Genomic DNA, 24,145 nt, shown 5'->3' on the forward strand with positions numbered 1-24,145 from the left:
GGTAGACGAAATGTGAACAGGGCATCTGTCCTGCGTATTTTCCCTCAGTCTCCCTCTCTCCATCCACCTCCTCCACGTTGCAGCACGCCGTCTTTAACGGCATCAATCTGATGGGAGCGCGAATCAGCGTCAGGTCTGGGAGGAGTTCCGTAAATTACAGGCTCCTCCTACAAAAAGGAAAAACACCAACAAGACAGAACATACAAACCACACATCTCATGATCACGGGACGCAACACAGGTGGCATGGTCTCTGCAGGGAAGGTGAGGAAACTCGAATGGGGCTGGTTGATCATTTGCATGTGCTGCAGGGAACCCTGACCTCTCTGCTTTTCTGCACAGGTTTCAGGAGAACAAAGACTTCCAAGACTTTATCCCCTCCCCCTTCTGGTCTAACGGTGAATGTGGGGCATATTCTCATCATTCCAAGCCTCCTCAGCTCCAGTGCCATGATAGACATCCGTGGCTATTTAAAATTCTGCCGCACACATCTGTAGTGGATTCCCAGGGTCCTAGGCTGTGTAACCGTTTATCACTGAGGATCCTGTCTCATTCCTGGTCCATTTTGTATTTTGCAGTCATTTATTTCAACAAGTGAGTTCTTTTTTAAATAGCCATCATTTGTCTTTGAATCCATGTTACCAACAGGCTGGAAATATGGTTTGGAAGGGGTCCTGCATGAAACAAATGTAGTATGACAGGTACTGCTATACACTTATTCACTGATAAATGGCAAAATAGTGCATCCGCAGTTGTTCACTACTGTTTAGAAGTTTAGGGTCATTCGGGAATGCCCTTGTTTTCCATAAGAAAAGTAAAATTGATTGTGAAGCACTGCAGCACAGCACACAGTGCACACAACAAAATGTATCCTCTGCTTGTAACCCATTGGTGAGCAGTAGGCAGCAATGACAGTGGCACCTTGGCGGATCAGGATTCGAACCGGCAACCGGCAAACCTCTGATTACGGGGCCACTTCCTTAACCGTGTCACATTGTATTTCTTGTTAGAAAATACTAGGTATCTTGTTGAGGGAATTCTAATAATCAGCAGAAAAAGATCTACATGTATGCATATATTCCATTAATTAACACCCATTTAATTCATCAGCTATCCACGCTATCAGAGCTCTCTATAAGAGAACATGAACATAGGATCAGTATTTGTGATTAGCTAGATTTTTAATGAACGAAACAATTGTTTTCTAATCCACATTTCTAAATGACCTTTCAATGGTATTCAAGTGGCAATTTAGCCTTCAATAACTAATGGGTTTTGAGATATTTTGAGAACAGCTGTTCCCTTACCTTGGTATAAAACTGCCTTGAATGGATATATGAGGGAGCTTAAGGGACAATCACAGGTTAGAATATTGAGCTTTAAAAACACATTGAATAGAAAATGAAAAAGGCAATTTATGAGAGAGAGTGTCACCTCCTCCCTCCCAATTTCATAATTTTGCCAGTCATTGATTTTTACTTCCATTTATTAATAAAGCTTATGGTGTGCAGTGACTGCAGGAAGGGTTATTAGAAGCCCACCAGGAGCTTAATCTTTTTAGATGCGGGGACTGAATGGTAGATGTAATGTATTGGTTACAGAATCAATGTCTGTTCCTTTAGCACCTACACTTATTTGAAGATGAGAAATGGTGCTGTCAGAAAGACGTGCTCAGAGCGCTGATGCTGGTAGTCAACAGAGTGAGCAATATATGAAGAAAGGTAGAGCAAAATAGTGATCAGGATGACAGACATAATAATTCAATTGGCTAAATAAGTGCTTTTTAGTTTTAACCAAATATTATATTATCGTCATGATCCGGTCCAAAAGGGGCTACTCTGGATGCGTACTCCTTTCTTCTTGTCCAACCATCGTGACAGAACGACCTGTTAAGATTTTGACCCAGCTGACGCCGCCTCGTTCAGATCCAAGAAGCCGTGTCTTGCCGGGAGGATGGCACCAACCACCTTGACCCTGGCCAGTTCTGGCTTCATGTCCCGCTGGGCTGTGCTTTGCCTAGGGGGGAGGGTACTGTCAGGGTCCGGTCTGGAAGGGGCTACTCTGGAGTTTCATGTTTGTCCTGTGCTGCTAAGGTTCCTCATTGATTTCACCTGTATATGATTGCATAAAGATACCCGGTTCATGTCTGTTCTTCGTCTGGGTCATTGTTTGGTGATGTTTTCCCTGTCCTGTGCTCCATGTAATAAACCCCTGTCTTGTGATGTTCTGAGCATGCGTCCTACTTCCTTGCCATGTCCAGCTATTGTGACTAATACTAAATAAGCCTAAACATCCTAAAAACTTAAATGGTGAATTTCCACCCTTCTGTCTGTCTGATATGGGCAAGAATGGGGAATGTTACAGAAAAGTTTCTGCTGCTTTGAAGGTACCAATGAGCACAGTAGTCTCCACCATCTCCACCAATTGGGGGAAGTTCAAAACCGCCAAGACTCTTTAGGTGGTCGGCCACCTAAACTGAGTGATCAGGAAAGAAGGGCCTTAGCCAGAGAAGTAACCAAGAGCCCGATCTTCACACTATCAGAGCTCTAGATGTCTTCTGTGAACAGAGGAGGACCTGCTAGAAGTTAAAGTGAAGTGATTGTCATTGTGATACACTGTGAAATGTGTCCGCTGCTTTTAACCCATCACCCTTAGTGAGCAATGGGCAGCCATGATGGGAGCAGTGTGTCTGAAGTGGTTATTTTGCTCAGTGGCACCTCAGTGGTACTTTGGTGTATCGGGATTCAAACTGGCAACCTTCTGATTACGGGTCCACTTCCTTAACCGCTAGCCCACCACTGCCCCAAGAAATGTAGCTCTGTCAAAACAGAGCTCCAAAAATGTGAGCTTGTTGACCCTCTCCATGGAAATCTTTAGTAAAAGCTAAACGATTTGTACGTGATGAAGAGAAGCCCAAGCAACAACCAGAAGGACAACTAGACAACAACAAGGACAACTAGAAGGACAACCATCTCTGCAGAAATCCAATAATCAGTTCTGTATGGCAGAGTGGCCAGATGGAAACCACTCCTTGGTATGGGGCATGTGGCACCCTGCCTGTAGTTTGCCAAAAGGCACTTGAAAGACTCTCAAACTAAGAGAAACAAAATTCTCTTGAACTCTTTGGTGTGAATGCCAGGCCAGGTCAATACCATTGCTACAGTGATGCATGGTGGTGGCAGCATCATGCTATGGGAATGTTTATCAGCTGCAGGAACTAGGAGCCTAGTCAGGATAAATGGAAAGATGATTGCTGCAATGTACAGGGACATACTCTAGACATACTCTAGCACACAGTCAAGATATCAAAGGAGTGGCTTCGGGACAACTGTGTGAATATACTTCAGTAGCCCAGCCAAAGCCCAGACTTGAATCCGATGGAACTGTGTACCAACGCTTCCAATCAAACCTGAGAGAGGTGCTGCAAAGAGGCATGGGCCAAACTGGCCAAGGATAGGTATGCCAGGTATGGCATCATATTCAAAAAGACTTGAGGCTGTAATTGCTGCCAAGGGTGCATTGACAAAGTATTAGGCAAAGACTGTGTACATGTGATTTTTTAAATATAGATTTGCCAAAATTTGTTATGTACAGAATTCTGAAGGAATTTATCCATTTTGGAATAAAGCTGTAACATAATAAAAGGTGGAAAAGTTTTGTGAATACTTTCCGGATGCACTGTATGTTAATGTAGATCATTGTAACTATTAAAGCTTGCCTGCATCAATCACTCTATCAATTTTTTTGTACTCTTTTGTACACAGAGTGCCTCACAATACTCAAGGCTCATAGTAAGCAGGGAAAGGTGACAATGGCAAGGACAAGTGAAACTTTTGCTGCCCTTCTTGACACCAGGCCATCCTCTAAGTCTTCACCTCACTGTGTGTGCAGATGCACTCACACCTGCCTGCTGCAAGCGCTGCACTGGTGGCACCCTGATCCCGCAGTTGATCCCCAGCCTTGCTGGACTTTCTTGGGCACCCTGAAGCCTTCTTCACAACACCTAAACCTCTTGAAGTTTTTGATAATCTGCAATATCCGTGCCTGTGAAGCCCTTACAGATAACCATGGTTAACAGAGGACGAACAATGATTCTCACCTGTGTTGATGAGAGGATCACTGAAATGTTCTTAGCAGGTCCTTTTGTGGCAGGATCAAAATGCAGTGAAAATGTTTTTTGGGGGATTAAGTTTGTTTTCATGTCAAAAAGGGACTTTGCGATTCTTCTTCACTCCTCATATATGCAAATTGGTATAATAAAAACAAAAGCAGCAAACCAGTATTTGTCTCATTCTCAAAACGTTTGGCCAAGACTGTATTATGGTATATTACCGAGGAGGTATATTAGAATTCTAGTAGAAATAATGATGGCCAGTGCGGCTGCTACCATAAAAATAAACCTGACAAAGTCTAGAAAGTTGTCATGATTCTCTGAATGACTTGTCGTGAGAGGACTGTCCTGTAATATATGGTAAATGAGGCTATGTTGATTCTTTAGTATTTTTTTTCAATCATGCACAATTCTGACCTTTACTTTTTAATTTAAAACTGGACTTTGCGAAGGATGTCGATCTTCACTCAGTTGCTCAAGGCTGATTAGAGAACAGCGTTACAGAGTGAATTACATAAGAGCATTCTTACCCTCTCAGAAAGATGAAACCTTTCTTGCTGACTGCTCTCTTTTTCTCTGCCTCTCTGCCTCTGTGTTATTGGCACCCAGGCTATGCAAGACCTATGAATAAATTACTGTTGATTAGCTTAATCTCTTAATCACCTAATTATTTCATTTATGGGTTTGCCCCTGCCCCAGTCATTCAATCTCATTCAATCTGAAATTATTTCTTCTGGCTAGAGGCCATTTCATTAGCATCAGCGTGTTCGTCAGTGTGTCTATGCGTGAGGGTGTGAGTGCATGAGTGCATGAGTGAAACCAACTCAGAGAAAGAAAACGAGCAAGAGTAAATGACTAAATGACATTAGAAAATGTCAGCCTATGTATGGGAATTAGGGCTGCGTAGGGAGAATTGCTTGGGAAGTGAAAGCATATTTAAACAGGGCTTTCTGTGTTGACACAGAGCACTGGTGGATGACTCAAATTACATTTCCTCACTGACTTCCCTGGACCTTCTTTCACAGTAGCATTTGCTGCTGTCACAAAGCGCAAAGCTTCGCTAATGTCAGCACTAACGCAGGGCAGAGCTTCGGAAGATTGCTGGCTGTGTGCTTGACCTGAGGTCACTGGAGCACAATATGTCACCCGGTGCTACATTGCTTTAACCACAGCAAAAAGACCAGTAGGATCGGAAAGAATAATGACATTTTAAAATATCAAAAGCAATTTATTAAATAACAAGCCAACATTCCTGTTTTTGTTAAGTATACATTCAGAAGAGAGGAGCTAAAGTTCAAAGTTAGGAACCATATGTTAAAATAAATTGTAGTGCTCACAACATGCATCATTTGTGAGTCCTGCACAAATGTAGACACCAGAAAAATGAAATGATATGCTCTTTAATGCTAACAGGCCTGGTAGCTTTCCTAAACCGATATAACACTCTCTAGGCCAAAATTATTTTGGTCAACAAGGCTTATTTCTGCAATCTGCAATGTGAAACATATGGTAAAAAATTGAGGTGTCAGTACTGTCCATTTTGCTAAAAACAGACTTACAAAGCAAAAAGAGGTTGTCCTAACTCTTAGATATATTCAGAAGTGCAGCACATTACCAAAAGCAGACATGTATGTCATATTGGTGTAACAATGTAATGTTTACTATATAAACCAGATCTTTTTTAGATGTGGAAAAGACTTTCTTTTGTCTGAATAAAAAATCAGCATGCTCCACAGTGCCAGCAAATTAAAACAGCTACTCATTCGTTCACTCATGACCCCTTAATCCTAATCAGGGTCATCCATCTGCCCATTTTTAAAATGATCCTAAAATCATTTAATAACGGCCCCCTGAGTTTAGACATAATTTTGCTTGGTCACTGCCTTAAATAGCAATGGCCAGTCAGACCTCATTTAATAAAGATTCCACTACCACCTCAGCAAAAGGTGCACAAAATGACATTATTTTGAGGACATATTTGGACTGTGCAAAAACAAGAAAGGCACCACAAGAAACTTGGGATAAAGCACCATGTGAGCACCAACAAGCTTAAGATTGTCAAAATCAATATCATTGGTTGCTAGAACATTCTTCAAGCTGTCTGCTAAAAGTTTTATTAAATGATTTAGCCCAACATGTATCATCTGTGCAAGACATTGTTTCTTACATCAAAAACATAAATATATTAATAAATAAAAAAATTTGGTGTCGCAATGGAAGTGAATGCAGCTAAATGCTGATTTGGACACTCATCTGCGGGCCACCTTCAGGGCACTGTTGTGGACGTTACAGATGTCGAACCACTGCTTGTCTACTTCCCTGCCAGGGAGCAGGCCATTGCTAGGCATTGAAGGTCGTCTCCAGCGATCCCTGCTACTGACCATCCTCCAGTAAGTGGTACCCTTCAGTAGGAAGATGGTGTTGTGTGTGTAGGAGAAATAGGCTGCGTCCAGGTTGCCAAATGGATGGTTGCCCGCCTGCACGGCAGGGAACACGTCAGTGATTTTCTTTGGGAAGCTACTAACTAAGCTGTTAGCTCTGATGTCAAATGCAAACACCTAAACAGGGAAATACAATCTTGGTTAAAAATGGTTGGCAAAATAGAACTAGTTATTTGTTTACTCTACATTTTCAAATGACAAATGCAGCAGTAGAAGAACATCCATTACTTGCATGCCCCTGAAAAAGTAGATGCTGGAGTCTCGTCTATCAAACAAGGCAGTGTCTATAGGGCTGGGGACTCCAGGAAAGCCCTCTGAAATGAGCATCGGATAGTGGTGACCCTCCTCATCCTCTGTGAATGCCTGATCATTCTCACTGTCATACCTCCAGTACCGCAAACCTGCCCAACAAAGTAGAGTCCCCAATTAACCTGATGAAGCCAGTTTGCTGGTAGAAGTTAAGCTCTAAAATACAGCCAAGGTCTTTCCATTAGGCGAATGTGTTTGCAGTCAATGATCTAAATGAAAGACTTTAATTCCTGTCATATAATGTTGAGCTGATGTAGAGGGTTGTCTGGCAAGGATCTCACAACACGATACGTATCACGATACTCAGGTCATGATACCATTACATCACAATATATTGTTATACTGTACATATTGTGATATACAACACTTCACCCAGCAGTACGCCACCAAATACAGGTGAGGAGGTTGTATTTGAAGGCTGATTATCGTCTCTGCTCACTTCATAAATAAAACACCACCACCTGGTGGACTAAATTTGTATATAAAAATATCAATATTTGAAATCCCCGAATCAATACAATATCGCTATTTTCAAACACCCCTAGCAATGTATAACCCTAGACATGTACATGTGCAATGCATGTACTGCACATTGTGATCATCTCTGAAAATATGGTAATACTCTTTTTGTCATAGTATAAGCTATCATAATGTATATTCCCTGAACAGAACAAACTGATGCGATGCTGTTTTCCATCTTTAAGCATTTTTTCCCGAGAAAAAATCAAATTCATATCTGCCCACACGGACAGTCTTGCTCCTGTGTTCCCCTTTACTTTTTTTTAATACCACTTGTTCATGGCACTGCTAGCAGATTTTACAAAAATGTATGCAGTAATCTTATAAAGCATTAAATAATGGGGAAAATCTAATTTTCCAAAAAGAGTATGCATTCCTTCAAATCTCACTACTTAGAAGTGATTGAAAGATGGCAGTCCTTTGATGGACAATTCTGTGGTCACTGATGAAAGGCTAGATGCCAAAGTAGACATACAAGGTACAAGTGAAGAGTGAAATATAAAAAAATATTTAAAATATGACAGAATCTAAAACTTTACCCTTGAAAAAATAGACTGAATCCTCCCGGCGTGTCCAGACATGAACATATGCATCCACTCCACTGGCAGGGATACCATGCCATCCCACCTGCACAGGGACCGGGTCACCATAGCGTGTTCGATTATTCCTGTTCTCATACAGCCAATACCAGCCATCTCGCATGAAATAGGTGCTAAAGCGGACCACCACTTCACCATAGGATGTCCTCTCTTTCCTGATCCAGTCGAACACTGCATCAAACCGACCACTGCAGCTGCCTGTGGGGGTGAGAGGGATGGAGAAGGCCCTATGAGTACCTGGTGTGGTGGGTATGGCCGAGCTGTAAAAACACAGTTCAGCTGTTCAGTCATACGAGGGAAAAAAATGTCCTCCTTCTTCAGCATCTGAAGGGCTCTTTAATCTCCGAGACCATGCTGCGTAATAGCAAAACAATGAGCACAGCTCCAGTGTCCCAGTGCTGTTCACACCTGCCTACATGTAAATGAATGTCCATGTTATGGGCAGTGGTGGCCTAGCAGTTAAGGAAGCGGCCCCGTAATCAGAAGATTGCCGTTCGAATCCCGATCCGCCAAGGTGCCACTGAGCAAAGCACCCTCCCCACACACTGCTCCTGTCATGGCTGCCCACTGCTCACTCAGGGTGATGGGTTAAATGCAGATGACAAATTTCACTGTGTGCACCGTGTGCTGTGCTGCTTCACTTTAATGTCCTATGAAAAACGTCAAGCAACATCAAATTACATACTGATGGATTAGGCAAGTAGAGGGTGACGGTGTGGAGATGCCCACTAGCACTTTGGCTGTAAATGCTGTTTTATGCTTGTTTTTACAGCAGAGTGATTATTATCTTTTAATTAACCATCATCTTGGCATTTTCAGCAGAAGTTTGGCTTATTCTTATAATTCTGCCAGCAGAGACGATATTCTAATATAAAACACTGGAATTATCACAGAAATTAACCAGGTGGAGGAAAATAACTGAATGCTAGATTTGGGAACATTTGGGCTTCAGAATAATGACGTTTATGTCAGTGTTAAGTCCATGCTGAAATTAACAATAACTTTTATCTTTTAATGTTGTGCCACTGACTTAAGACATTTTTTGTTAGTCGAAAGCACAATGAAATTGTCTTAAAATAGCAACACACCGACAATGCTTCCTTGTTCAACATAAATAATGCAATAAGGCTAATTTCTGAATACTGATGTATAAAAAATCTGAGTTTATGATAAATGCTTGAAAAGAAAAGTTAACAACTTTTATAACTGTGTAACTTTTGTACTTTCATGTCCAATTAACCTCTATATTGAGCCAATATAGAGGTTTTCTACTAGTTTTGTATTGTTGACCTGCTGAAGGGGACCCACCATAAAGCTGCTGTAAAGACTTTCTGTCCAGCCAGTCAATCTCAAAATTGGCCTCCTGTGGCAGATAGTTAGGTTGCATGATGGAACCGGACCTGAAAATATGTGGAAGGCCCAGAACATGACCGATCTCATGCACCGCCACCTGTGGAGAATATTCACATGATCTGTGGTTCATGGTTCATTTTTGGTTCATTTAGTTCATATTGTACAAAAAAAGAATGTGTGACTACCTGCATTGGTTTATGTACCGTACTCACCTTGAGTAAGCTTATTCCATTGCCAGTGTTGGGGGCAGTGAAATACTCATCGTCATCAAAATGGATGTCCCCAAGAAACCAAGCATGGGCAAATTCCCGCCCTGCACCGTCAAATTTCTGAGTGCAGCCTAAGTGCCGCCCTGCAGTGAGAGTTAAATCAGAGACACCACTTGATTTTCAGCCCAAGGCTTCTAAATCATAACAGGCCGCATTAATTATTAGATGGTTCCAGTGCCTTACTTTAGATTGATTAGATCAGTAATTATCTGGATATAGGGGATAGAGGGGCTGAGACATTAAAATCAGGAAATTCTAGCTGATGCTACACTCTCAGCCGACACAGGCAGCTTTTGGGATAATGATCTCCTGCTATATTTTAAAATGGAAGAAGCCTTGCAACAACATTCCTTGTTAACTTTAACGTGCTCATTAACCTTGTTTACATTTACATTTACAGCATTTATCAGACGCCCTTATCCAGAGCGACTTACAATCAGTAGTTACAGGGACAGTCTCCCTGGAGCAACTTAGGGTTAAGTGTCTTGCTCAGGGACACAATGGTAGTAAGTGGGATTCGAACCTGGGTCTTCTGGGTCATAGGCGAGTGTGTTACCCACTAGGCTACTACCACCCCTGTTATTAAGAATGCTGTTTCTTAAAACAAATCTGTGATAATTGAGATATGGTGGAAGAGCCACTGTGCAGAAAGTGATCCACCACCCAGAAATATCCATTATGAGACTGATTATGCTTTCAACCGTTACTTGACCTTAACACACTTGTTATAATGCACTGTTTATATTTACATTTGAGGCATTTAACAGACACCCTTATCCAGAGCGATTTACAACATGCTTTCATGTTACCATCAATTTGATATATGGATTGCTGTTAATCACTATTTAGCACTATTTTATCATTGATAATACTTTATTGATCCTAAAGGGAAAGATTAGAATCTGGTAAATATCTGTCATGGAGAATAGTCTCACAATTCTCAATATAAAAAAATTATGTCATTATAATTCTAATATATATCATATATACTCACACTCAGTCACTCACTACCCTTAATCACTTAGTCCTGTTACACAGGGTTGTGGCTGTCTGAGCCCATCCAGGGTCACTGGGGGTGCCAGTCCACCACCGCAGGGTGCACACACACACCAAAGGTCAATTTAGAGTCTCCTCCTGGTGAGCATGCGTTTGGAAACTCAAAGGGAACTCGCACCAATACAGGAAGACACATGGTCCGAGCCGGGATTCGAACTATGGAGGTTTGAGGTGTCATTAACTTCTGTGCAGTTAGTTATATTATATAATATAAAGTTATATTTATCAGTAGAATTTTATGCTGTAGATTTGTTTAATGTTCTGCTGTTTGTGAACTTAAAGGTTAATTAAACCCATTTTGACCTACTATTATTATTTTACTATTGGTATTATTACTAAATATGGTTTTATTGACTAATTTTCCAGATCTATTTTGTGCGTATTTTGAATGTGATTGACATTTCTCCACTCACCTCTTCCAAATCCCAGTTTAATGTCAATGTCCTCCAGAGGAGCTTGAGAATCCTCTACAAATTCCAGAGGAGACACCTCACTCCACATCCTGAAGGCCAACCTGAAGATGTAGCGCTGCTCATCAATGGACAGTTGGCTGCTGTACCCTTCACCAATCAACCTCCACTTCAGCACCACTTTTGAGAAGGCCATGTAACCCAACTCCTCCGCTTCTCTCTTCCTCCTCTTCCCCAGGAGGATGGCAAGATGGCGTGGTTTTTGAGAGAGTTTGTCACCTGTGGTTGAATTCAGAGGGGCTGTGGTGAAAGTTCTGTTGGTCTCTGAGGTGTTGCTGGGTGAGGTGCTGTTCCAGTTTGTCTCAGTGTGTTCCGCTGATTCAGGCTCCTTGTCTGGGACCCCACAACGAGGTTTATTCATGGCTGCTTTGGTTGCATCATCAAATACTCCTGTCACCGGTAGGCCTGTCACCCTCTGAAACTCTTTTAGAGCTGATATGAACTCCAGACTGTTTTCTGGGTCTCTGGTGCTCCCTGTCCTCCACACAAGTTCCCCTTCTTCACTATAAAATGGAGGGTCCAGGTCAGAGGATTCAGCAGAAGACTGCTCTTCTCCAGGTTGGATATCTTCCCAGTTTACAGGCTGTATGAAGCCATACTTGGAAAGGAACAGCTTCAAAGCAAACAATTCAAATAACTTTACTAATTCAATTATCATTACAAATATTCAATAGTTTTCATGTTTAGAATTCATTTCAAATCTGTGTTGGTTTTAGTATCTAACAATGCTGCTAATATTATTTGTGTGCTTTTAGAAAACTGAAGCTCTGGACATAGCTGTGCTACAGAAGGAGGTCAAGTAACATTTTAAAAAGGAATATTTAAGCAGTTCTACACATGAGTGTGCCAGAACAAAATTATAAATAATCACCTTGATTGTTTAATTGTGACAGCTTCATTGTAACAATTATTAACATCTGAATGGTATTATAATAGTGGAATTTGAAGATCTGACAAATTATGTACTGCTGCTACAACACTAGTTTACTGAGGTTAGTGTTCCAGTGCTACAGAAGTAAATCAGAGAAATTGTATGGTAAATGAACCTGAATTAACTAAACTAACTAATAGCAAGTGTGATAAGGTAATTGTAGCATGCCCCGAAAGTAAAATGTAATTAAAATGGGCCACATACACACAGACACTGGTAAATTAAAAGTTACATAGTTCTGGATATGTGTACGAGCAAAATCTGAACTACTCTTTTAGATTATGCATTGCAGGCTGTATGGCAGTATGACCCTATTTCAGGAAGATAAAAAAATACTCTTAATAATTCTTCTACCTTAGCTGTGTCTCCGGTAGTTATGAGCTCTGGTTGTTGTTGGGATGAAGGGATCTTTACATCCGAATGGTCTCGGCTGTGGAAGAGTTTCTCTCCCTCAGTGATGCAGATGATAGTCAAAAGACAGACAGGAATCAGCCGGAAAGGTGTCAGCATCGTGATGGTGGCTTGGATTTGAGAAGACCTTTCCCAATCTGCCTGTTTTATATGTCCCTGTCTAAAGTAGCAGCCATAAACCCCCCTCACCTCCTACATCACATTGGAGTGTGAAGGGTGCCCTTTCTTTTACTACTCTACTACTCTTTTCCTGCTGCATCCACCCCCACGAAACAATGCTTTTTTTTTTTTACATTTTTAGATTGTATGGTGGTTTATGTTATTCAGGGTGTCGGCATTAGAATTGTGTTTTTTCTCTAACAAAATATCTCTCCATGCGAGTGATTAAAAATTGCTGATAGCTGTGAAGTGTTTAATCATAAAAAAAAACAAATCTGACAAAAGTGTAAAATTGACACATAATGAACAGGTCTTCATAACTTTTGCTCATTTTACATAGGGTAGTTCTCTTTTTTTATTGTTCCTTGTGGCAATATGACAATATGAAATGCATGTTCAGTAATATACACAAACATATTTGTACTAAATTGTAGAAGAAAATAGGGGGAAAATACACATACTTAAAGTCTTCAAACAGATTCCTTTTATAAACCACTAGTAACTAGTAACATTAAAAGGTGCAGATACTGTCCTGTCCAGTGTAAAGAGGTGAAGTGCTGGTTACTGAAGAGCTTCTGCTATAGCTGATGCTAAGTGTTGGGCTGTGGGTTTCTCAGCCGAGCTGCTGACACTCAGTCCTGCTGCAGCCATGGCGTCTGCTGTAGTAGGGCCTATAGCAGCAAACTGAAATCACACCGAGAAGTCAAAATACTCTTGTTCAATAAATAATTTGTGTTATAATGAAAGAATATAAAATTTTAGTAATTAATTACATATTAATATATTGATGGGACCATTCGTGAAATGTACAATATTTTATAAATCATTATTTATTTATTTAACAAAAAAAAAACTTTTTCACTTTGTCATTATGTCTGTAGAATTCTGAGGTAAAAGGGAAATAGGTAATATTATTGCACTGCCCATCAACTGCCTATTGAACATTATCCTGTTTTACCATTTCAACAATCATCAAAAAGCAGTACAGTCATAGGCAAAAGTTTTGAGAATGACACAAATACTTTTTACAAAGATATCAATTTACATACAGTGGAGTAAATAATAATTTGACCCCTCGCTGATTTTGTAAGTTTGTCCAATGACAAAGAAATGTAAAGTCTCAGAACAGTATCATTTTAATGGTAGGTTTATTTTAACAGTGACAGATAGCACATCAAAAGGAAAATAGAAAAAAATACTTTAAATAAAAGATAGAAACTGATATTGCTGCTAAATCAACCAGATTTCAAAAACTGCAAGGAGAGAGTTTCAAGTGTTGACCTGATGTCAAGAAGGGCAGCAAAGAAGCAATTTCTCTCCAAGAAATGAAGGACAGACTGATATTCTGCAAAAAAGTAAAAGGACTGCTGAGGACTGGGATAATGTCATTTTCTCTGCTGAAGGCCCTTTCTGATTGTTTGGGGCACCTGGAAAAATGATTGTCTGAAGAAGAAAAGGTGAGTGCTACCATCAGCCCTGTCTTGTGCCAACAACAAAGCATCCTGAGACAATTCACAATTTTGCCTAAGAATACAGCCATAAATAAAGAATGGTACCTAAACCAAAACCTGACAGCAACTTCTTCCAACCATCCAAGAACAGTTTGGTGAACAACAATGCCTTTTCCAGTATGAATGAGCACCGTGCCATAGAGCCAGTGATAACTAAAGCCATAGAGTCAACGTGATAACTAAGAACAAAACACTGAAATTTTGGGTCCATAGCCAGGAAACTCCCTGGACCTTTCTCCAATGCAGAACTTGTGGTCGATCCTCAAAAGGTGGGTGGACAAACAAAAACCCACAACTTCTGACAAACTCCAAGCACTGATCATGAAAGAATGTGTTGCCATTAGTCAGGTTTTGCTTGTAATTATACTTCAATACACCACAGAAAAAACTGACAAAAGATCTAAAAACACTGAAGCAGCAAACTTTGTGAAAACCAGTATTTGTGCATTTCTCAAAACTTTATAAACATCTAAACAGTGGGTGAAATATTGCCATCCAACAGGCTGCTCTGATCTGGATTGTATACAATTTATACAAAGTTTTCCCTGCCTGCTCCTTGGTTCCTGTAGAGTTTTATGACACCTATGTGAAATCTGTTGTAAATTAAAAGGATCAAACAGGATCCCAATCAGTTAAAATGCTATGAACTGCCTCCGTTGGACCATAAGAAGAAATGATAACTTTCATGTCATCACCACCACCCAAGCTCCTTTTCAGTTTGAGTTGGCCTGCTGGATCTGGCGCTGCGCCGCAGCTCTCTGAATCATGGCAAGCCCCCTTCAGTGACTCCACTGAGATCAGAGCTCAGTGCTGCTGATGTGCCGCCATCTGACAGAGCACCGTACCTTTATCTGGCTCAGTCGAGGCCCTGACAGTCTCTGCACTGCCTCTAGGCAAAACCTCACTCCTGATGGACTGAAGAAAGCGATGCTTGCAGGAAGCCCCTGTGAAAATGTTTGCATGTGAGCACATGTAAAGACAAGATGGCATTCAGGTCACAACTGTGTCTGATTCAAACAAAAAAAACGCATAAGTCAGCAGTTGTCACTACAGGGGCAGAGGTTACCCTAGCGGGTAAGGTAACAGACTTGTTATCAGAAGGTTGCCATTCGAATCCTTGGCAGAATCGAATCCCGAACTGCCAAGGTGCCAATGAGCAAAGCACCATCCTCACACACTGCTCCCCCGGCACCTTTCAAGCTGCCCATTGCTCACCAAGGGTGATGGGGTAAAAACAGGGTCCACTGGGAGTCACAATTAGGAGATCAGGGATACTTGGTTTTTGAAGGGCACTGGAAGTGGGAGTTCATTCCCACACATCAGCCTGCTCCTTACCACAACAACCCAATTCCTCATTAAGGGACAAAATCAATGGAAGTCATTACTGCATATACACCCACACATTACCTGCTGGGTGAAATAGTCCAAGAGGTTCTTCTCCAGGTCCGGATGCTGAGCTGTCTCATAGACTGTCAAGGTATCCAGGGGGATGCCTTAAGGGGAATGAAGAAAAAAGTGACAACAATGATAACAACAAAATGCTCTTATTTTGTGGAGCTGAAATTAAATACAAAGCTCTAATTAAAACAGCTCTCATGGGACTCACAGGGAGATTCAAAAGATTATGGCACAAGGGGTTATTCAATATGACATACCGTGCCAAAAACATTGATTTCATTTCCTACTTGGATTTGAGAAGTGCTTCTAATGCGTGGTGTTATTGGGAAAAAAAAAAAAAAGGTAGTAAAAGATATGCCATACAGTCACTTCACAGGAGGGTCTCACCATTCCTCTTGAGAGCTGTGGGAAGAACCTCTCTTTTGATGGAGCCACAGGGGAACAAAAGTGCCTTTATTCTCGAATCTTCCCCTGTGAAAACACCACACAAGAACTGGCAAACAAAGTCATTTAACAAAGTCATTTAAAAAAATGTTTTGTGGCAAACTGGTGGCTTTTGTACTTTGTAGAATGAGTCGAGACAGATCATCTGCCGTTCCTGTGTCTTCTCCCAGCACAGAAAGACCCAGCTCTTCCACTGCAAAACATCCAAAAAGGTGGAGGTGACATCTACAACAGCAACTACATATTAGACTGTTGCATTAAAACTCTTACTAGATTGTAATTTCTGTACAGTGTTCCACATCGCCTGTGTTTTATGAAGTGAAAATGTTTATTGTCTATTGCGACTACCTTTCACCCTCCTGGTGAAGGAGCAGTGGGCACCCATGAGGAGCAGATTGTGTGGATGGTAACTTGTTCATGGGCACCTCAGTGGCACCTTGATTATTATTGGATTGGATCCTTGCAGTGCCTGCTCCTTCAGCCTCTAGGCCAGCAATGCCCTATAGTACTGCGGCTACTGCTTTGGTACTGATAACATCTCGGGACTTCAGCGTAAAAGCCTGCGTTTATTTTGGCCATATTTGTGCCTATTTTCACTAAATGTTGTGGAGACAGTATTGACAATAAATAAAGAGAGTCACTAACAAGACAAGAGAGATGTCATCTATATGTTCTGCCTGAAGTTATTTCTTCCTGATACATGGACAGAAATTCTGTACAGAACACCTGAGACCACGCTGGAAAGAATAAATACATTATTACAACCTCTTCCACCATCACTATATTCCTTGTTATGGGAATGTCAGAAACTTGTCTTAATCCTCTTGTGGATACAGTGTTCAGCATAAATGAGTACACCCCCTTTAAAAAGTACAAATTTAATCAGTACCTCAATGAACAAAAAAACTATTTCCAGAAATTTAACAAGGCCGGGTTTTCTTGAACACTTGTTTAACTCCATAACATGAAATTTGGGTTAATAATATAATGAGACCACAAAATTCTGAATTCCCCACAGGTGTTTGATTGGGTTCAGGAGACATACTTGGCCATTCAATTACCTTCACCCTGTTCTTCTTCAGAAATGCAACAGTAGCTTTAGATGTGTGTTTTGGATCATTGTCATGTTGGAAAAGTGCACGACGACCAAGTGAGTGATGGCAACATCTTCTCCTTCAGTATAGAGCAGTACATTGTTGATTTCATGATACCATCAATGAAATGCAGCTCCCCAACACCAGCAGCACTCATGCAGCCCCACATAAGGACACCGCCACCACCATGTTTCACTGTAGGCACCATGCATTTCTCTTTGAAATCCTCACCTTTACGATTAGTTCCAAAAACAGTGATATATGTCTCATCACTCCAGAGTACAAAGTTCCAGTAGTCTCCCATCTCTTTCAGAATGGGCCCTAGAAAATCCTAGGTGTGTTTTTTTGGGTGTGTCCTAGGTGTGTCCTAAGACTATAATTGGGGTGTACTAATTTTGGCAACATGGGCTTGAATTAATTTGTTAGGAAAATCACTTTTTTGTGTGTGCAAATTAACAAAGCTTGTTTGAAATCAATGGCCCACATTTGTGGAAGTATTTTGTAGTATGGTATCTCATAGAAAATAGTGATTCTGAAAGGAAACTAAAGATTTTCTGATGAATGTAGTGGGGTGTACTCATTTATTCTGAGCACCATATATCAATTCTATCACCGACAAGGACATAATTGCTGCACAAGGCAGTATTGGCTGAAGGGAATGACTCAGATGTCCTTATTTCTGTACATAAAAGGATTATAAATGAGTCTTTACTCTTAATTTGTCTTGCATTAGATAAATGTTTATTTGTATAAAAATTATTTTTACAACCCCTCCACACCCACACACTTTATAATAAAGACAATAAATATTAGTTTTATTTGTTTACACATTAATTTAATATTTCCCAAGCACTTAGAATGTTCCATAATAGCTGCAATTAACTTTTTAGCGTTTTAAAAATATAACAGCAATGACACAGCTGCACTGTGTTTACTTCCTGTCTGACCTATGACACAAATGTGACATTTTTCCAAGCCAAAGAAATCCCTTCATAAAGATGGAGATGGACAGTGAATGAGTTTTACAGGCAATTTGGGTCACACCTTTTTGGGTGTCGCATTTAAAATAATATCTAATGAAGACACATGACTGCCAAGGCGCTCAAACACAGAGGGTTCAGGTACGACTGGATAAAAATGTTTAATCGCACACACACCATGGCACATGCGGTTTGGGATTTTTTTCATTCATTGCAAAATATGTGATTAATTCTTAATTTTTTTGATTGACAGCACAATCCAAAAAGAGCTTTAACAGTTGAATGGTTTCAATGACTTAAATTAGATTAGAAGGCACATTTATGTACAAATTACACAGCATCTTTGTGGGACACGTGAACCCAAGAAGTCTTCTTCTCAACCAATTAATCAACTAAACTACATTTAGCAGAACACCTGTACCTGTTCAATGCAATCTTCAGTCATTTTATTTCTCCTCGCTGTGCCACTTCCACTTACAAAAGACAATCCGTTGCTACACAAAGAAAGTGCTTAAAAGCAAACAGAGCACCTGACAGCAAAGTATTAAACAAACAGGAGGTTGTCAGGTGCAGAGCCCACTGTAAACACACATCAGCAGCGTTTTGGGAGGCAAAGTGCGACGTCTTAACAGCCTTCCCCTAAATTCACTGGGATGAAGAACAATTCCTGACTCACTCCTGAAGTGTGCAGGTGCTGCCATTGAGCCAGGACCCCTTCAATTAGCAGGTCATTAACTGACAAGGTAAAGAGGAGCATGTGAGTGTGAATCACAAAGGTGCGTTGTCCCTTGACCAGCTGAATTTACACAGGAGTCTTATTATCCATTTGCAACATCACCAATAAAGCAATTTACATACATTGATGTACTTTCCGTTGTTATGAAGCGAAAGTGAAAGGATCGTCATTGTGAAACACTGCAGCACAGCACACGGTGCACACAACCCATCACCCTTGAGGAGCAGTGGGCAGCCATAACAGGCACCCAGGGAGCAGTGTGTGGGGATGGTGCTTTGCTCAGTGGCACCTTGATATATCGGCAACCATGTGATTACGGGGCTGTTTTCTTAGCTGCTAGGCCACCAACCTCCCCTCACCCAATAAATAAATGTAAAAAATTTGTGCATGTGGTGAGGTCAGTTACCTAATGCTGCAGTGGCCTTCCCAACCACGTAAATGGTTTTGGCGTTCCACTGGTCCTTCACCACATTCCACTCTGGCAAACACAAGAAGACTGGCTGACTGATCAGTGGTAAAGCGGCATCCAACATGCACAATCAAAGGCTTGCTGACCACCCCTCTACCTCAAAGTATAACTACTTTCTACAAAGGAAAACTACTTTACCAACACTGACACCTAGTGGACATCTGCGGTTACTGTGCTACATGTGTAAAATCCCTTAGAATTTCGAATAAATTGTTATTGATGTATTGTATTTATTATTTTTGCTGATCATCTTGGGTGAATGTTGGTATGTTTCATTTATATATGATATCTGTAATAAATAACTGAATTTTCATTTTATGTTTTAGGTGTCCATGTTAAGATGTTGCCAGCGACAATGACAAACAAACAAACAAACATATATATATAGGTAGAATTTAAGTTTTATATGAAGTATTTTAAGGATTTAACCCAAATATGACAAAGCTGGTCCCCAAAGAGAAAACTATTTTCCTACTATTTACCTACTGCATCATAGTCAGTACCCAATATTCTCTAATTTATAGAAATTGCACCAGATTGCTTAATCGTAACGGCACCCAGTGGATTTTCTGATTTCTGATTATTTATTTATTTTTTAGTCAGCGGGTTACTACTACTAGTATAGGTAAAATGTTAAAACTCACCTTCCCTTTTGTTATATGTGTCAAGAGACATTTTCACAGCCTCCACTGCCTTTGGACTGGTAAAAATTAGGCCTCCATGATTCTCAGGCTGAAAAAGCTGGACAGTTGAGGAAAAAGAAATTGATGATTTTGATGAAGAGTAAAATGTACACTGGTAAATCTGCTCAGTGATACAAACCCTTTCACTCAACACATTCAAAGACACAAACTTAAAGGACAGCACAGGGATCAAGGTGGCTTTGAGTCCACGAGCTGATAACTCCTTTAAAGAAAAATAAAAAATGTCAGTGAAAGCTGAAGCATATAATTCCACAAAATAATGCCCCCATATTTACTAAGCAGAATGGGGCTTACATACTGTATGTACCTTAAAGTAAGGATCAGGTCCATTGGCACCTTCTCTAGGTTCTTTTAAAAGCAGGACCTTCATGCCTCAGACAGGTTCAGGTCACTAAAGAGAGAAACCAGCTTAAAAATGTTGTCAGCAATGACATTAGAACTAGAACTAGCCATATGTCTGCATATCTCGAACATGCTGCTGCAAAAAAGCCAGTAAACTGGGCGTAAGTATTGTTTACGCCCAGTAAGGGTCATACTGATAAGACAAGACATGCGTTTATTGGGCGTGATAGGTAAGATACACAAACATTAATACTGCTACCTTGAGGCGGACATAGGGAAGTTAATAAACATTTGACAAAACAGTCCGACACAAGTAATACAACTGACGCGTTTTCTTAACACTCGCAATAAATCTCTTTGCTAACATCTGCAAATTTAGCCCAGAATGAATCTGTGTTTCTTCTTTACTTAAACAGGGCAACACGGACGCACATACTTGCATTCAACACTGCTACCGACCCAGTCATGACTCTATTTACTTCCGCACGTGAGTCACGTGAGCAAAAAGCCAACATCCGATTGGCTAAATCGGAGAATTTGAGAAAACATGTCAGTCGAGGTATTTGAAACACTTATCAATTTAGGTTGTAAATAACATGGAATTGAACTGGAAAGTGCATAATGACCATATATTAACCGTATTACTTGAATAGTATATAACACTTAAAATAGGTTTTGCTTTGCTTACATTTAAACTACATCGTATTTGTAGTTTAAACGTGTACCTTACAACATAACTAAAACCATTATTTTTCTAGTATTGAAAAGCCAGCAAACTATTGAATTACGGAGAAAAAGTCGATAGGCTTTGACAAGGAAGGCAAGCCCATTTAATATGTTCTGGGTAGATATAACTGAGAGAAATGTAAAAAATATATATCTATATTATTTTGGATATGGTTAGTTTTAATTTAAATATAGTACTATTCATAATCCATTAATAACTCGAACCAAATAGTAGAAATAAGTAAATAGTAAAAAGCTTTAGTCAAACACTAACTACAAACACCCCTATATTGAAATGTCGAAGCGTCTTTGACTGCCATTTTTACCTTGACGATTGAAAGAAACTGCCGCCATTTTGGCTCAAATTTTACAATAGAATAATGTTAGAAGCCTTAGAAACGGTGTCAAAATGGCCGCTCACCGTGCCAGCTTCCCCACACTTTTACAACGCAAACGCTTTTGAACTTTGACCCCCTTCCGCAGCGTGGCTTGGTGTTTAGAAGCATGGCTTCATCCGCGAAAAGACGAGCTGTTGGAGACGGGAAGAGCCCCGAGCAAAGGGAAGCCGAGAGCTCAGAGGAGGGATCGGAGAATGAGGGTGACTCGGAAGAGGACAGCGAGGATACAGAAGAAGAGATTAACGAGGTAGGAGACTTGAGTGAGACGTTTGTCCATAAAGATGAAGTTCCCTACCTGTGTTTTACTGATTCATCTGACAATGAAATGCATTTAAATCCACTGTATCCGCTAAGAGTTGAGTAGGTTCAGTGGTGTAATGACCTATATTTTAATTTCAGGAAGTGGTCATAGACTTTGAAGCTCATACAATATCAGACAATGATTTCAACGGCATAAAGAAACTCCTTCAACAGGTGCGTTTACTCTATACTGTGTTCTTAATAAGAAAACCAAATTTAGGTTATGTCCCTCACATCAGGACACACACTGATCTCTGCATTGAAATGTGTGTGACATATTCTACCATTTTTGTTACAGACACTACACCATGGTTGTTTTTTCACTATTAGTGTTATGTTATAACTAGATATTCTGAAGCAGAGTGCTAATAGAATATATCTGGAACCAACTGGATAGCAACAACTGATTTATAATCTCTCCTAACATACCTATTTGAAAGTGTCTCTAATGACAAGAGAGTGTGTTTATAGTGTCATGACAATCATGAAATCATATGACTTCCTTAAAGTTGTTTTTGAAAGCCCACGTGAACACATCTGAGCTCACGGACATCATCATTCAGCAGAATCACATTGGGAGCACTATAAAGGTGGGGGATCACTTCCATCAGTGTGCTGCAGTCTTGACAGCCTTGGCAAATGAGTTTTATTTGTGGTTCCATGATTCAATATCTGCTTTTTCACCCTAACATGGCACTGCTATGGTGTCCTGGATTAGCAAGCAGAGCTACCGGAGGACAGTGATGATGATGATGATCCGGACGAAGTGCTTGGTTTCATCAGCATGCTAAACATGACTGACAGAAAGGTGACTTTGCACTCCGGAAGCTCATACAATGGGATGGTAAACAACTGCATTGTTATAGTTATTGTTATTATATCATAAAAGTTGGGCACAAGTAAAATGCACACAATATTTTTGTGCATCTTTACAAAGTACAGCAATCAGTATTATGCACTGATTATGCACTAATTATGATTATGCACTAATAAAACATGTGAAGACTGTACCTTTCATTTTTATTGACACTGATTCAGTCAAGTTTGTGAAGGTTTTGGCTTTTTAGCTTGTATTATTTTCTCCCGTCAATAGGGTGTGGAGTGTGTAGAGCAGATTAAAGATCTCCTGTTGGGTCACTGTGAAAAAGCCTGTCCACCCAGTGTCATGGAGCAGTTGGAGAAAGCCCTAAGCGACCCATCCAGGCCAGTGGGGCTGTTGCTCTGTGAACGATTTATCAACGTTCCCCCACAGATTGCACTACCACTACACAAGCAGCTACAGTGAGTAATCACAGAGATTCTCACTCTTCCTCATGAAGTTTTTTTTTTTTTTTTTTTTTTTTTAAATCATAATCATAAATAATATATGGGCAGTGAAGGAGTTTTTGAAAAATGCAATACACATTCGGTAAGTTGTAGTTGCAATATTTATGAACATTACTAGTCACTTATTAAGCAATTTCATAATTGTTCATTGTAAAACGTGTTTGTTGTATTCAGGATACACAGTGGAAAAACTCGATTTATAAACATGCGGCTCAGCATTCATAATGCCAACAATGGTCATGTGATTCCTCAGGATCTAGGTGCTCTAGATAAGACTAATCTTTAGGTGTGTTCTGTTTGGAGATGGTTGTTCTGTAATATGTAATAAATATGATTTATATATTCATATACTGTCATTGCATTTTTAAGGCTGATGAATTGGAGACATATTTCATTGTTTTTAACCTGTCTTGCTGTTCTCACAGGCAGGAAGTCACAGAAGCCCAGCGGACCAATAAGCCCAGTGGAAAATGCCATTTCTGCCTAATGATTAGTAAAACTTGCAAGGAAGTAAAGAAAAACATTTCTGGCAGAGGAGGATCCCCAAAGGAAGAGATGATGTTTTTCAATGCAGAAGATGAGTTTTTCTATGAGGTCTGTTTATTAATATAGGGCCCAGAAATCTTCTAATAATACCAAGTATATTGACTATAGAGTTTATATTGCTAAACTGAATTACAGGTCAAACAAATGCATTAGAAAGCACACATTTCAAATGACACTGACAAACATCAGTTAATCAGTGATTGTAAAATTGATTGTCATATTGATTCCAGCCATATTATTTAAACATCCTCCATCTGATTCAATGATCTCTGGTACTCTGTTGCAGCATGCCACTTTAAAGTTCCACTACTCTGTCCAAGATGAAGCAGACTCCTGTCTGTCAGGGAGGTGGTCCTTCAGTGATGTTCCAATGAAGCCTTATCGCACTGTAATGCTGATTCCAATGGACAAGATGGGAGATATCATGGAGAAGCTAAAAGAAAACCTCACCATTTGACCTTGCCAAATAAAGAACCCATTCAGTTCAACATTCTAGTGTGGTTTAATAACCATTAAAATGATAATGAAAGGTTATTTACAGTTT

At 40.2% G+C, this 24,145-nt stretch overlaps 3 protein-coding genes and 1 pseudogene across 7 annotated transcripts; 1 reads left to right on the top strand and 3 right to left on the bottom strand.

The window, feature by feature from the left end:
* Positions 1-2,813: 2,813 nt before the first annotated feature.
* LOC114785003 (uncharacterized) lies at positions 2,814-2,920 on the bottom strand (annotated as a pseudogene).
* A 3,405-nt stretch (positions 2,921-6,325) lies between these two features.
* Positions 6,326-12,754, bottom strand: mmp21 (matrix metallopeptidase 21). Its single transcript, XM_028970262.1, has 7 exons — positions 12,412-12,754; positions 11,070-11,739; positions 9,544-9,683; positions 9,287-9,428; positions 7,919-8,176; positions 6,780-6,952; positions 6,326-6,668 (listed from the first exon to the last, which is right to left on the bottom strand). The coding sequence occupies exons 1-7, from the start codon at positions 12,565-12,567 to the stop codon at positions 6,360-6,362; spliced, it is 1,848 nt and encodes a 615-aa protein (XP_028826095.1). The 5' UTR covers positions 12,568-12,754; the 3' UTR covers positions 6,326-6,359.
* A 194-nt stretch (positions 12,755-12,948) lies between these two features.
* On the bottom strand, positions 12,949-21,497 carry uros (uroporphyrinogen III synthase). 4 transcript variants are annotated; one of them, XM_028970213.1, is made up of 10 exons: positions 20,742-20,792; positions 20,271-20,354; positions 20,082-20,165; positions 19,904-20,000; positions 19,197-19,268; positions 16,099-16,173; positions 15,924-16,007; positions 15,546-15,631; positions 14,984-15,082; positions 12,949-13,311 (listed from the first exon to the last, which is right to left on the bottom strand). In XM_028970213.1, the coding sequence occupies exons 2-10, from the start codon at positions 20,331-20,333 to the stop codon at positions 13,189-13,191; spliced, it is 783 nt and encodes a 260-aa protein (XP_028826046.1). In that variant the 5' UTR covers positions 20,334-20,354; positions 20,742-20,792; the 3' UTR covers positions 12,949-13,188. The 4 variants fall into 4 exon arrangements, with proteins under 4 accessions (XP_028826046.1, XP_028826045.1, XP_028826043.1 ...); XM_028970212.1 differs by lacking the exon at positions 20,742-20,792 and adding an exon at positions 21,453-21,497 and having other exon boundaries at positions 19,904-20,165; XM_028970210.1 differs by having other exon boundaries at positions 19,904-20,165.
* On the top strand, positions 21,401-24,089 carry bccip (BRCA2 and CDKN1A interacting protein). 2 transcript variants are annotated; one of them, XM_028970208.1, is made up of 7 exons: positions 21,401-21,676; positions 21,829-21,903; positions 22,239-22,319; positions 22,448-22,573; positions 22,823-23,010; positions 23,481-23,649; positions 23,888-24,089. In XM_028970208.1, exons 1-7 carry the CDS (start codon positions 21,536-21,538, stop codon positions 24,056-24,058), a joined length of 951 nt encoding a protein of 316 aa, XP_028826041.1. In that variant the 5' UTR covers positions 21,401-21,535; the 3' UTR covers positions 24,059-24,089. The 2 variants fall into 2 exon arrangements, with proteins under 2 accessions (XP_028826041.1, XP_028826042.1); XM_028970209.1 differs by having other exon boundaries at positions 21,402-21,676; positions 22,448-22,537.
* Positions 24,090-24,145: the final 56 nt, after the last annotated feature.

Source organism: Denticeps clupeoides, chromosome 2 (genome assembly GCF_900700375.1).
Source record: "Denticeps clupeoides chromosome 2, fDenClu1.1, whole genome shotgun sequence".
Taxonomy (NCBI): Eukaryota; Metazoa; Chordata; class Actinopteri; order Clupeiformes; family Denticipitidae; genus Denticeps; species Denticeps clupeoides.

Coding starts and splice junctions, on each gene's coding strand:
- bccip (XM_028970208.1), top strand. CDS start 21,536: ATGGCTTCATCCGCGAAAAGACGAGCTGTTGGAGACGGGAAGAGCCCC. Junction 21,904..22,238: donor TAAAGAAACTCCTTCAACAG/GTGCGTTTACTC, acceptor ACTTCCTTAAAG/TTGTTTTTGAAAGCCCACGT. Junction 23,650..23,887: donor AAGATGAGTTTTTCTATGAG/GTCTGTTTATTA, acceptor ACTCTGTTGCAG/CATGCCACTTTAAAGTTCCA.
- uros (XM_028970212.1), bottom strand. CDS start 20,333: ATGAAGGTCCTGCTTTTAAAAGAACCTAGAGAAGGTGCCAATGGACCT. Junction 16,008..16,098: donor GTCTCGACTCATTCTACAAA/GTACAAAAGCCA, acceptor GTGTTTTCACAG/GGGAAGATTCGAGAATAAAG. Junction 15,632..15,923: donor CACAGCTCTCAAGAGGAATG/GTGAGACCCTCC, acceptor ATTCCCCTTAAG/GCATCCCCCTGGATACCTTG.
- mmp21 (XM_028970262.1), bottom strand. CDS start 12,567: ATGCTGACACCTTTCCGGCTGATTCCTGTCTGTCTTTTGACTATCATC. Junction 9,684..11,069: donor TAAACTGGGATTTGGAAGAG/GTGAGTGGAGAA, acceptor CTCTCACTGCAG/GGCGGCACTTAGGCTGCACT. Junction 6,669..6,779: donor ACTTTTTCAGGGGCATGCAA/GTAATGGATGTT, acceptor TTCCCTGTTTAG/GTGTTTGCATTTGACATCAG.